This window comes from Dendropsophus ebraccatus, chromosome 3 (assembly GCF_027789765.1).
Source record: "Dendropsophus ebraccatus isolate aDenEbr1 chromosome 3, aDenEbr1.pat, whole genome shotgun sequence".
Lineage (NCBI taxonomy): Eukaryota > Metazoa > Chordata > Amphibia > Anura > Hylidae > Dendropsophus > Dendropsophus ebraccatus.
This window is the reverse complement of record NC_091456.1, coordinates 196,914,819-196,927,741: the sequence shown is the minus strand read 5'-3', so window position 1 is coordinate 196,927,741 and position 12,923 is coordinate 196,914,819. Positions and strand designations below refer to the sequence as shown.

Genomic DNA, 12,923 nt, shown 5'->3' with positions numbered 1-12,923 from the left:
CATCATGACATCATTCTTATCTATGGAATAACAGATGGATAGGACTGGAGAGGTGAGGGATTCTGGGAGTGATGTCATCATGACATCATTCTTATCTATGGAATAACAGATGGATAGGACTGGGGAGGTGAGGGATTCTGGGAGTGATGTCATCATGACATCATTCTTATCTATGGAATAACAGATGGATAGGACTGGAGAGGTGAGGGATTCTGGGAGTGATGTCATCATGACATCATTCTTATCTATGGAATAACAGATGGATAGGACTGGAGAGGTGAGGGATTCTGGGAATGGATGGAATGATAGTGATGTGTCTCTCCATACACAGGATTACACAGTAGTGAAGAAGTCCTCTAGTGGGCGCTGTGGGGCCCCTGGGGGTGAAGGATGGGGAAGAACCCTGAGCCCAATCCCGGGGCCCCTGATACATGAGGAAATGGAGGAAGAGAAGATCCTAGAAGTCACCAACAAGATGGTGGAGCTGCTGAGTGGAGAGGTGAGACTGTGGCTGCTGGGAATGCTGGGACATTATACAGTAACACCACTGGAGGGGTGGGGGGGATGACTGTGTGATCATTGTGTGTGTCAGGTTCCTATAAGGTGTCAGGACGTGGCGGTCTATTTCTCCATGGAGGAGTGGGAGTATGTAGAAGGACACAAGGATCAGTACAAGGATGTGATGCTGGAGGATCAGCAGCCCCTCCCATCAGCAGGTAATAGACAGGACTATATACACACCTCCTCTCTGTATTATCTGGATGGAAAGAATGAATTCAGTCTCTGTATGTGTTCCCTCCAGTCAGATCCAGTAAGAGAACAGCACCAGAGAGATGTCCCCGTCCTCTTCTCCCACAGGATCAGGATCAGGTAGATGGAGATCTTCCCTATGATCTGTACATCCCACCTGACTTCTCCTCCTGTCTGATGACTATTACAATATTTCTCTCACATCTTATGAATCAGGAAGAAGATCTGGACTATATTGATGCTACAGACATAATAGTTAAAGAAGAGACAGATGACGGCAGTGATGAGCAGTATAAGGAGGACGTCAGTACAGGGAACGAGGTGGACTCTATTAATGCTATAGACATAAGGATAAAAGAAGAAGAGACAGATGTGAGCGGTGATGAGCAGTGTATGGAGGACATTCCTACGGGGAAGAATCTGATATTTTCTAATGCAACAGACATAAGGGTAAAAGAAGAAGAGACAGATGACGGCAGTGATGAGCAGTATAAGGAGGACATCACTACAGGTAACCGCCCAGGTGAGTAGTGACCAGTAAATGCAGATAACACTCTCACATTCTCCTCAGTCACCGGCTGTAACTATTCTGTGTGGAATATTATACGCTCTGTGTCCTGTCAGTCTTCTCTGCTGTATACTCCCCCATACAGTGACACCATTATAGGAGATAACACATACTGTGCATCTATAATATGGAGATGAAATACATCTATGTGGACGAGGCCGATATCTGCATCATCTGCTGTCCCTACTGATGGGGGGGGGGGGGGGGAGTATTTTCCCTATTTTAAGGCACAAGATATTGTTATCTCCTATTAGACTCCTATCCGGTTACAGTGTGACCCCCACAATGTTAGCATGTCCACCCATTAACCCCTTCATGTCACAGCTAAATTTGATTGTTGTACTTTAGTTGTTTCCTCCTCTTGTATCTTTTCACCCACAGTCCTGTATGAGCTCTCATTTTGTGCGACACCAATTGGACTTTGTAGTGGCACACTTCCTTTTCCATAAAATGTGCTGCAAAACAAACAAAAAAAATTATTTGGGAGGTGAGATTTAAAGAAAAAACAAAACAAAACAGTATTTTTCTAATTCCATGTGAGTTTTGTTTTTACCCGATAAATCTGAGGGGTTCTCTATAATCAGGGCCATTTCTGCCATGTGGCGAGATGAGTTTATTGCTCCAATGACTGACTGTATATACTGGTAGTTTGTGCCCATATGATGCAGCTGCACCTCATATAGTCATTTTATTACCCCCTTCATCCTCCTGCCCCTCCATCATCATACTACTCCCCCTTCATCCTCCTGCCCCTCCATCATCATACTACTCCCCCCTTCATCCTCCTGCCCCTCCATCATCATACTACTCCCCCCTCATCCTCCTGCCCCTCCATCATCCTCCTCCCCCCTTCATCCTCCTGCCTCTCCATCATTATACTACTCCCCCCTTCATCCTCCTGCCCCTCCATCATCCTCCTACTCCCCCTTCATCCTCCTGCCCTTCCATCATCATACTACTCCCCCTTCATCCTCCTGCCCTTCCATCATCATAGTACTCCCCCTTCATCCTCCTGCCCTTCCATCATCATACTACTCCCCCTTCATCCTCCTGCCCCTCCATCATTATACTACTCCCCCTTCATCCTCCTGCCCTTCCATCATCATACTACTCCCCCTTCATCCTCCTGCCCCTCCATCATTATACTACTCCCCCTTCATCCTCCTGCCCTTCCATCATCATACTACTCCCCCTTCATCCTCCTGCCCCTCCATCATTATACTACTCCCCCTTCATCCTCCTGCCCTTCCATCATCATACTACTCCCCCTTCATCCTCCTGCCCCTCCATCATCCTCCTACTCCCCCTTCATCCTCCTGCCCTCCATCATCATACTACTCCCCCTTCATCCTCCTGCCCTTCCATCATCATAGTACTCCCCCTTCATCCTCCTGCCCCTCTATCATCATACTACTCCCCCCTTCATCCTCCTGCCCCTCCATCATTATACTACTCCCCCCTTCATCCTCCTGCCCTCCATCATTATACTACTACCCCTTTATCCTCCTGCCCCTCCATCATCATACTACTCCCCCCTTCATCATCCTCCTGCCCTCCATCATCATACTACTACCCCTTCATCATCCTTCTGCCCCTCCATCATCATACTATTACTCCTTCATCATCCTCCTACCCCTTCATCATCATACTACTTCCCCCTTCATCCTCCTACCCTGCCATCATCATACTACTCCCCCTCCAAGATCATACTACTACCCCTTCATCATAATACTACCACCCCCTTTATCATAATACTACTACTACCCCCTTCATCCTCCTGCCCTTCCATCAGCAAAGTAGTACCCCTCTCATGTGTCGCAGCTACCACAGCGTCCGACACTGGGGCCCACTGAGGACAGGCAGCATTACTCTATGGCTGTCTGGAGGCCCCAGCTGCTGGACGGTCACTGGGAGTGGGGGAGGGGCCCATCCTCTGGTCCTCTGGTGGCCCAGTCCGACACTGAATAAGACTCCCTAGGACTAGTCACAATGTGCTGACTCCTGTATATGTCAGGTGTAATGATAGTATGGTAGTATAATGGTAGTATGACCGTGAATAAGACCCCCAGGAGCAGTCACAATGCGCTGACTCCTGTATATGTCAGGTGTAATGATGGTATGGTAGTATGACCGTGAATAAGACCCCCAGGAGCAGTCACAATGCGCTGACTCCTCTATGCGTCAGGTGTAATGATAGTATGGTAGTATAATGATAGTATGACCGTGAATAAGACCCCCCAGGAGCAGTCACAATGCGCTGACTCCTGTATATGTCAGGTGTAATGATAGTATGGTAGTATAATGGTAGTATGACCGTGAATAAGACCCCCAGGAGCAGTCACAATGCGCTGACTCCTGTATATGTCAGGTGTAATGATAGTATGGTAGTATAATGGTAGTATGACCGTGAATAAGACCCCCAGGAGCAGTCACAATGCGCTGACTCCTGTATATGTCAGGTGTAATGATAGTATGGTAGTATAATGGTAGTATGACCGTGAATAAGACCCTCAGGAGCAGTCGCAATGCGCTGACTCCTGTATATGTCAGGTGTAATGATAGTATGGTAGTATAATGGTAGTATGACCGTGAATAAGACCCCCAGGAGCAGTCACAATGCGCTGACTCCTGTATATGTCAGGTGTAATTATAGTATGGTAGTATAATGGTAGTATGACCCTGAATAAGACCCCCAGGAGCAGTCACAATGCGCTGACTCCTGTATATGTCAGGTGTAATGATAGTATGGTAGTATAATGGTAGTATAACCGTGAATAAGACCCCCAGGAGCAGTCACAATGCGCTGACTCCTGTATATGTCAGGGGCTTTTATTCTTGCAGAAGGAATAAAGATTGAAGAATTGGTTACACACTGCTGGAACTGGAAACTTTAAAACTCAGGCAGCAGAAGGGGCTATTAGCAGGTTAGATTTGTTTAACTTGCTGATAGTTCCCCTTTAGGGTATGTGCACACTAAAGTAATCCGGGTGGATCACCTGCCACAGATTCCGCAGCTCGCAGCCACGCGCATCTCTGCCGGTCCCACAGTCTTCATTCTATGGTCAAGCAGATTCCACCATCCGCCTTAAGAATGAACAGGTTCATTCTTTGGGCGGACAGCGGAATCTACCTGTGCATAGAATTGAGTCTATGGCACGGGCAGAGATGCAAGCGGGGGCGAGCTGCGGAATCTGTGGTGGATGATCCACCCCGATTACCTTAGTGTGCACATACCCTTAAACTGAAAGATTATCCCAGACATAACCATAGTAAGAGCTGAATAATCACCACATGTAGGAGGGACTACAAGACCCAGTATGGACACAGTGGCATAACAACAACCATAGGACGGTATAACAGTGGTGACAGCAGCCATAGGATGGTATAACATTGGTGACAGCAGCTATAGGACGGTATAACAGTGGTGACATCAGCTATAGGACGGTATAACAGTGGTGACATCAGCTATAGGACGGTATAACAGTGGTGACAGCAGCTATAGGACGGTATAACAGTGGGGACATCAGCTATAGGACGGTATAACAGTGGGGACATCAGCTATAGGACGGTATAACAGTGGTGACATCAGCTATAGGACGGTATAACAGTGGTGACATCAGTTAGAGGACGGTATAACAGTGGTGACATCAGCTAGAGGACGGTATAACAGTGGTGACATCAGCTAGAGGACGGTATAACAGTGGTGACATCAGCTAGAGGACGGTATAACAGTGGTGACATCAGCTAGAGGACGGTATAACAGTGGTGACATCAGCTAGAGGACGGTATAACAGTGGTGACATCAGCTATAGGACGGTATAACAGTGGTGACATCAGCTATAGGACGGTATAACAGTGGTGACAGCAGCTATAGGACGGTATAACAGTGGTGACAGCAGCTATAGGACGGTATAACAGTGGTGACAGCAGCTATAGGACGGTATAACAGTGGTGACATCAGCTATAGGACGGTATAACAGTGGTGACAGCAGCTATAGGACGGTATAACAGTGGTGACAGCAGCTATAGGACGGTATAACAGTGGTGACATCAGCTATAGGACGGTATAACAGTGGTGACAGCAGCTATAGGACGGTATAACAGTGGTGACATCAGCTATAGGACGGTATAACAGTGGTGACAGCAGCTATAGGACGGTATAACAGTGGTGACAGCAGCTATAGGACGGTATAACAGTGGTGACATCAGCTATAGGACGGTATAACAGTGGTGACAGCAGCTATAGGACGGTATAACAGTGGGGACATCAGCTATAGGACGGTATAACAGTGGTGACATCAGCTATAGGACGGTATAACAGTGGTGACATCAGTTAGAGGACGGTATAACAGTGGTGACATCAGCTAGAGGACGGTATAACAGTGGTGACAGCAGCTAGAGGACGGTATAACAGTGGTGACAGCAGCTAGAGGACGGTATAACAGTGGTGACAGCAGCTATAGGACGGTATAACAGTGGTGACAGCAGCTATAGGACGGTATAACAGTGGTGACAGCAGCTATAGGATGGTATAACAGTGGTGACATCAGCTATAGGACGGTATAACAGTGGTGACAGCAGCTATAGGACGGTATAACAGTGGTGACATCAGCTATAGGATGGTATAACAGTGGTGACATCAGCTATAGGATGGTATAACAGTGGTGACAGCAGCTATAGGACGGTATAACAGTGGTGACAGCAGCATTACATCAGCCATAGGACGGTATAACAGTGGTGACAGCAGCTGTAGGATACACTGGTTTCTGCTCTAGTGATCGACTTTTTAGGGCGGATACTTAGAAGCTTAAAGAAGCAGTTCACTCTTTTTTTTTTTTAATTGAACACCGGAAGTCACGCGCTTCAGGCTTATAGCGCTTTTATTCTTTGGTCTATGGGGCTGTGTCAGGTGTAATTTTTTGCGCCATGATGTGTTCTTTCTATCGGTACCTTGACTGCACAATGCAACTTTTTGATTGCTTTTTATTACATTTTTTCTGGATTTGATGCGACCAAAAATGCGCAATTTTGCACTTTGGAATTTTTTTTTGCACTTGCGTTGTTTACCGTGCGAGATCAGGAATGGCATAATTTAATAGTTTGGGCGATTACACACGCGGCGATAGCAAACATGTTATTTATTTATTTATATTTATAAAATGGGAAAAGGGGGGTGATTTGGACTTTTATTAGGGGAGGGGATTTTTTATTAATAATAAAAAAAAAAAAAACATTTTTACTTTTTATTTTACAATAATTAGAAGTCCCCCTGGGGGACTTGTATATACACAGCACTGAACCCCCTGGGGGACTTGTATATACACAGCACTGAACCCCCTGGGGGACTTGTATATACACAGCACTGAACCCCCTGGGGGACTTGTATATAAACAGCACTGAACCCCCTGGGGGACTTGTATATACACAGTAAAGATCCATTAGATCGGTGATAGATTGCTTTGGCCTGCAGGACGGGAGGGTTCCACGATGGAGGAGGACTGGGGGCAGGGGCCTTCCATGATGTCACATTCTGGACAAGATGCTGCACTAAAAAGGTATTAATATATGTAACATTTCTTAGGTTATTACTCAAAAACTCTCTCTTCTCTATTGTCAGGTGACTGTACCCGGAGATCAGAGGGAAATCTGATATATTCAGGTCATGATCATACATATGAAAAATGTTCTATTACCCCAGATCTACCCTCAGCCGTTCCCAGCAACGATCGGTCATCTGATCCTTTTAATACCATGTTATATTTTGATCCATCACAGTTTATTAATCAAAATAAGGAGAAGCCGTTTTCATGTTCACAATGTGGGAAAGGTTTTTCTTGTAAATCAACTCTTGTTAGACATACAAGAATTCACACAGGGGAGAAACCATTTTCATGTTCAGAATGTGGGAAATGTTTAACTCGCAAATCAGATCTTGTTACACATACAAGAATTCACACAGGGGAGAAGCCATTTTCATGTTCAGAATGTGGGAAATGTTTTAATTTTAAATCAAGTTTTATAAAACATCAAAAAACTCACATAGGAGAGAAGCCATATTCATATTCAGAGCGTGCAAAATGTTTTGCTAAAAAATCACAGTTAACTATACATGAAAGAGGTCTCACAGGGAAGAAGGTATTTTGCTGTCTAGAATGTGGGAAATGTTTTACTCAGAAATCAGATTTTGTTATACATCAAAGAACTCACACAGGGATGAGACCTTTTTCATGTTCAGAATGTGGGAAAAGTTTTAATCAGAAATCAGGTCTTATTAACCATCAAAGAATTCACACAGGGGTGAAGCCATTTTCATGTTCAGAATGTGGAAAATGTTTTACTGAGAAATCACATGTTGTTAAACATCAAAAAATACACACAGGGGAGAAACCATTTTCATGTTCAGAATGTGGGAAATGTTTTACTCATAAGTCAGATCTAGTTAAACATCTAAGAATTCACACAGGGGAGAAGCCATATTCATGTTCAGAATGTGGGAAATGTTTTACTGTGAAATCACAGCGTGATTCACATCAAAGAACTCACACAGGAGAGAAGCCATATTCATGTGATATATGTGGTAAATGTTTTATTCGGAAAAATAAACTTATTGAACATCAAAACAGTCACTCAGGGGAGAAGCCAAGTGAGATTGCTGAATAATCAGTCACCCGTCTGTTACCCAGAAAGCAGATAGAAGCCGGATACCACAGCTATGTATTCCCCATGTACAGAGGAGATTTGGCGGTAATACAGATATCATATACCGCAGCTCCAAACTTCTCACCAATTGTAAATAAAGATTTTCTTCTTAAACTTTGTCTCCTCTCCCTCCATCTCATGTGGATATACACTCACCGGCCACTTTATTAGGTACACCATGCTAGTAACGGGTTGGACCCCCTTTTGCCTTCAGAACTGCCTCAATTCTTGGTGGCATAGATACAACAAGGTGCTGGAAGCTTCCTCAGAGATTTTGGTCCATATTGACATGATGACATCACACAGTTGCCGCAGATTTGTCGGCTGCACATCCATGATGCCAATGTCCTGTTCCACCACATCCCAAAGATGCTCTTTTGGATTGAGATCTGGTGACTGTGGAGGCCATTGGAGTACAGTGACCTCATTGTCATGTTCAAGAAACCAGTCTGAGATGATTCTAGCTTTATGACATGGCGCATTATCCTGCTGAAAGTAGCCATCAGATGTTGGGTCCATTGTGGTCATAAAGGGATGGACATGGTCAGCAACAATACTCAGGTAGGCTGTGGCGTTGCGACCATGCTCAATTGGTACCAAGGGGCCCAAAGAGTGCCAAGAAAATATTCCCCACACCATGACACCACCACCACCAGCCTGAACCGTTGATACAAGGCAGGATGGATCCATGCTTTCATGTTGTTGACGCCAAATTCTGACCCTACCATCCGAATGTCGCAGCAGAAATCGAGACTCATCAGACCAGGCAACGTTTTTCCAATCTTCTACTGTCCAATTTCGATGAGCTTGTGCAAATTGTAGCCTCAGTTTCCTGTTCTTAGCTGAGCGGAGTGGCACCCGGTGTGGTCTTCTGCTGCTGTAGCCCATCCGACTCAAAGTTGGCCGTACTGTGCGTTCAGAGATGCTCTTCTGCCTACCTTGGTTGTAACGGTTGGCTATTTGAGTCACTGTTGCCTTTCTATCAGCTGGAACCAGTCTGCCCATTCTCCTCTGACCTCTGGCATCAACAAGGCATTTCCGCCCACAGAACTGCCGCTCACTGGATGTTTTTTCTTTTTCGGACCATTCTCTGTAAACCCTAGAGATGGTTGTGCGTGAAAATCCCAGTAGATCAGCAGTTTCTGAAATACTCAGACCAGCCCTTCTGGCACCAACAACCATGCCACGTTCAAAGGCCCTCAGATCACCTTTCTTCCCCATACTGATGCTCGGTTTGAACTGCAGGAGATTGTCTTGACCATGTCTACATGCCTAAATGCACTCAGTTGCCGCCATGTGATTGGCTAATTAGAAATTAAGTGGTAACGTGCAGTTGGACAGGTGTACCTAATAAAGTGGCCGGTGAGTGTATATATATATATATATATATATATATACAGTTAGGGCCAAAAATATTTGGACAGTGACACAAGTTTTGTTATTTTAGCTGTTTACAAAAACATGTTCAGAAATACAATTATATATATAATATGGTCTGAAAGTGCACACTCCCAGCTGCAATATGAGAGTTTCCACATCCAAATCGGAGAAAGGGTTTAGGAATCATAGCTCTGTAATGCATAGCCTCCTCTTTTTCAAGGCACCAAAAGTAATTGGACAATGGACTCTAAGGGCTGCAATTAACTCTGAAGGCGTCTCCCTCGAATTGACTGGTGAGCTTGGGAACTCAAAAAGGCCTGGGCGTCCACGGAAGACAACAGTGGTGGATGATCAGTGGCGGATTAAATGTACCCTGCCCCCCCCCCCCATAAACATCTTGCCACCTCATCTGGTCCTTTGCTCTGCCCCCCCCCCCCCCCCCCAATAAACATCTTGACATCTGGTTTTCTGTTATTGCCCTTAACATGTGGCCATCTGGCCCCCCTATGCAGCCTGCCCCAATATTCATTGTCCGGTCCTACTGCCAGGCAGCCTCCCCCCAGCCCCCAATGGTCCATGTTCCGGTCCTAGCACCCCCAGCTGAGCTGCAGTTACAGGTCATCACCACTACACAGTGTACAGAGGCAGACTGCTTCTGGCCCCGGTCACCGTGCTGAGTTTAACACCACCATCACATACTGACTAATGTCACTGCATACTGACTAATACCACCGCATACTGACTAATGTCACTGCATACTGACTAATACCACCACATACTGACTAATGTCACTACATACTGACTAATGTCACTACATACTGACTAATTCCACCACCTACTGACTAATACCACCGCATACTGACTAATGTCACTGCATACTGACTAATACCACCGCATACTGACTAATACCACCGCATACTAACTAACACCACCGCATACTAACACCACTGCATACTGACTAATGTCACTGCATACTGACTAATACCACCGCATACTGACTGATGTCACTGCATACTAACTAATGTCGCCACATACTGACTAATGTCGCCGCATACTGACTAATGTCACCGCATACTGACTAATACCACCACATACTGACTAATGTCACCACTAATAGTGACTAATACCGCCGCTGCTACTGAATAACATCCATTGTACACAGATCACTATCACCTCATACAGTCATATAGAGGTACCCAGCTCTACACAGGTTCTGTACACCATATACATTACAGTGCTGTTATATCAGGTGACTCACAGGGGACGTTTACTCTGATCGGAGTTCTTCCCTTTTCATCTTCGTCTTCATCTGCTCTGGACCATCATGAGAACTTCTCCGAGCCACAGAATCTGCCAGACAGACATATTAGGCTCCTCACTCTGACACCATCCTCATCTCTCTACAAACTGCACATCTGTATTGGCCCCTTTACACCCTCGTAGGTAGGCTGACTCTATGTGATCCCTCTTATAGTATATGATTTCCTTTATGTAGCCCCCTTATAGATGGCCCCTTCTCTCACCCCCTTATAGATGGCCCCTGCTCCCCCCCTCCCTTATAGATGGCGCCTTCTCCCCCCCCCTTCCTTATAGATGGCCCCTTCTCCCCCCCCTTATAGATGGTCCTCTCTCCCCCCTCCCTTATAGATGGCCCCCTCTCTCTTATCCCCCCCTTATAGATGGCCCCTTCTCTCCTCTCCCCCCCTATAGATGGCCCCTTCTCTCTTCTCCCCCCCCCCCCTTATAGATGGCCCCTTCTCTCCTCTCCCCCCCTATAGATGGCCCCTTCTCTCTTCTCCCCCCCCCCTTATAGATGGCCCCGTCTCTTCTCCCCCCTTATAGATGGCCCCTTCTCTTCTCCCCCCCTATAGATGGCCCCCTCTCTTCTCCCCCCCCCGTTATAGATGGCCCCCTCTCTCTTATCCCCCCTCCCTTATAGATGACCGCTTCTCTCTTCTCCCCCCCCTTTATAGATGGCTTCTCTACCTTATCCCCCTCCCTTATGGATGGCCCCCTCTCTCTTATCCCCCTCCCTTATAGATGCCCCCTCTCTCTTATCCCCCCTCCCTTATAGATAGTCCCCTTTCTCCCCCCCCCCTTTATAGATGGTTCCCTCTTTCCCCCACCCCCTCCCTTATAGATAGTCAACTCGCTCTTATCCTCCCCCGTGGAAAGGCAGATCAAAATTTTTAAAAAAACGTACCTAACAACCCGCTTCCCCGCCGATCGTCTCTTCTTCTCCAGCCTCCGTCTGTCCCCATCTGATGTACGGCTGCCGGGGGTGTCAAGTCCTATCCCCGGCAGCACACGCATCATAGAGCTCCCTGTACGCCGGGGATGGTACTTCCGGCACAGGGACGCTCTCTGTACCGGAAGTCACGGCCACAGGGAGCTCTATGGCCTCCGGTTTACATCTGAAATTAACAAGGAACAGATCTGCTTTCTGGACACCACCATAAAAATACAGGACACCATCATCTCCACAGAAGCCTACCGGAAGCCCACAGCGGGAAACAGCTTGTTGAAGTGGGAAAGTCACCATCCTCTCAACCTTAAGACCGGAATCCCGAAAGGGCAATACCTCCGTATTAGGCGCAACTGCAGTACGACACAATCCTTTGAAAAAGAGGCCAAAGCACTCCAAAGAAGGTTCAAGGAGAGAGGCTATCCTAACCGCACTCTCTCACAGGCGTATCAGACAGCGAAACGAAGCGACCGTCAGGATCTTCTGGTACCCAGGAATAAGGACACACAAGATGGAACCAGTGACCTTAGAATCATAGGGACATATGACAATGCGGCACCACAGGTGAGATCCATCCTAGAAAGAGCATGGCCGATCCTGAGAACGGACCCCCATCTCACCTCGGTAATCCCCAGCCACCCCCAAGTCACCTATAGAAGAGGACGAAATCTAGGTGACCTCATCACCAACAGTCACTACGTCCCTCCGGTCTCCAAACCTACCACCTGGCTGGACACTCGCATAACCGCAACCTATAGATGTGGGGACTGCAAAGCATGTCGCTATATATCAGTGTCGAAGACATTCTGCTCTGGCTCCAATCCCACAATTTACAAGAATAGGTGCTTCGCGAACTGTAAAACCCAATGCGCTATCTATCTGGCCACATGTGAATGCCCGAAGTCCTACGTGGGAAAAACTAAAAGGGAGTTTAGACGTAGAATCCTGGAGCACATTGGTGATATCGAACACTCACGACCTAAACCAGTATCGACCCACATGCGGACAGTGCACCCCAAAACCCCCTTCAACATCACGTTCAAGGCCATTGAAATAATAAAACCAGATGTTCGGAGAGGAGACTATGATAATAAACTCCTGAGAAAAGAAACTGAGTGGATTTACCGCTTAAAGACTTTGGAACCAAGCGGTCTAAATGACCAGATCCTGTTCACACACTTTATCTAGGGACACTCATCCCTTCCCACTATACCCTTGGGAAATCAATCTGATCACATTCCCTAACCGTCTGCCCCGATACAACACCCTCCATGACAGGGT

The 12,923-nt window shown here is 46.5% G+C and overlaps 1 protein-coding gene across 2 annotated transcripts; it reads left to right on the top strand.

Moving 5' to 3' along the window:
* The first annotated feature begins 303 nt into the window (after positions 1-303).
* On the top strand, positions 304-8,097 carry LOC138786748 (oocyte zinc finger protein XlCOF22-like). Of its 2 annotated transcripts, none has more exons than XM_069963770.1 (5): positions 304-499; positions 593-716; positions 803-870; positions 967-1,261; positions 6,936-8,097. In XM_069963770.1, the coding sequence occupies exons 1-5, from the start codon at positions 440-442 to the stop codon at positions 7,976-7,978; spliced, it is 1,590 nt and encodes a 529-aa protein (XP_069819871.1). In that variant the 5' UTR covers positions 304-439; the 3' UTR covers positions 7,979-8,097. The 2 variants fall into 2 exon arrangements, with proteins under 2 accessions (XP_069819871.1, XP_069819870.1); XM_069963769.1 differs by having other exon boundaries at positions 967-1,273.
* Positions 8,098-12,923: the final 4,826 nt, after the last annotated feature.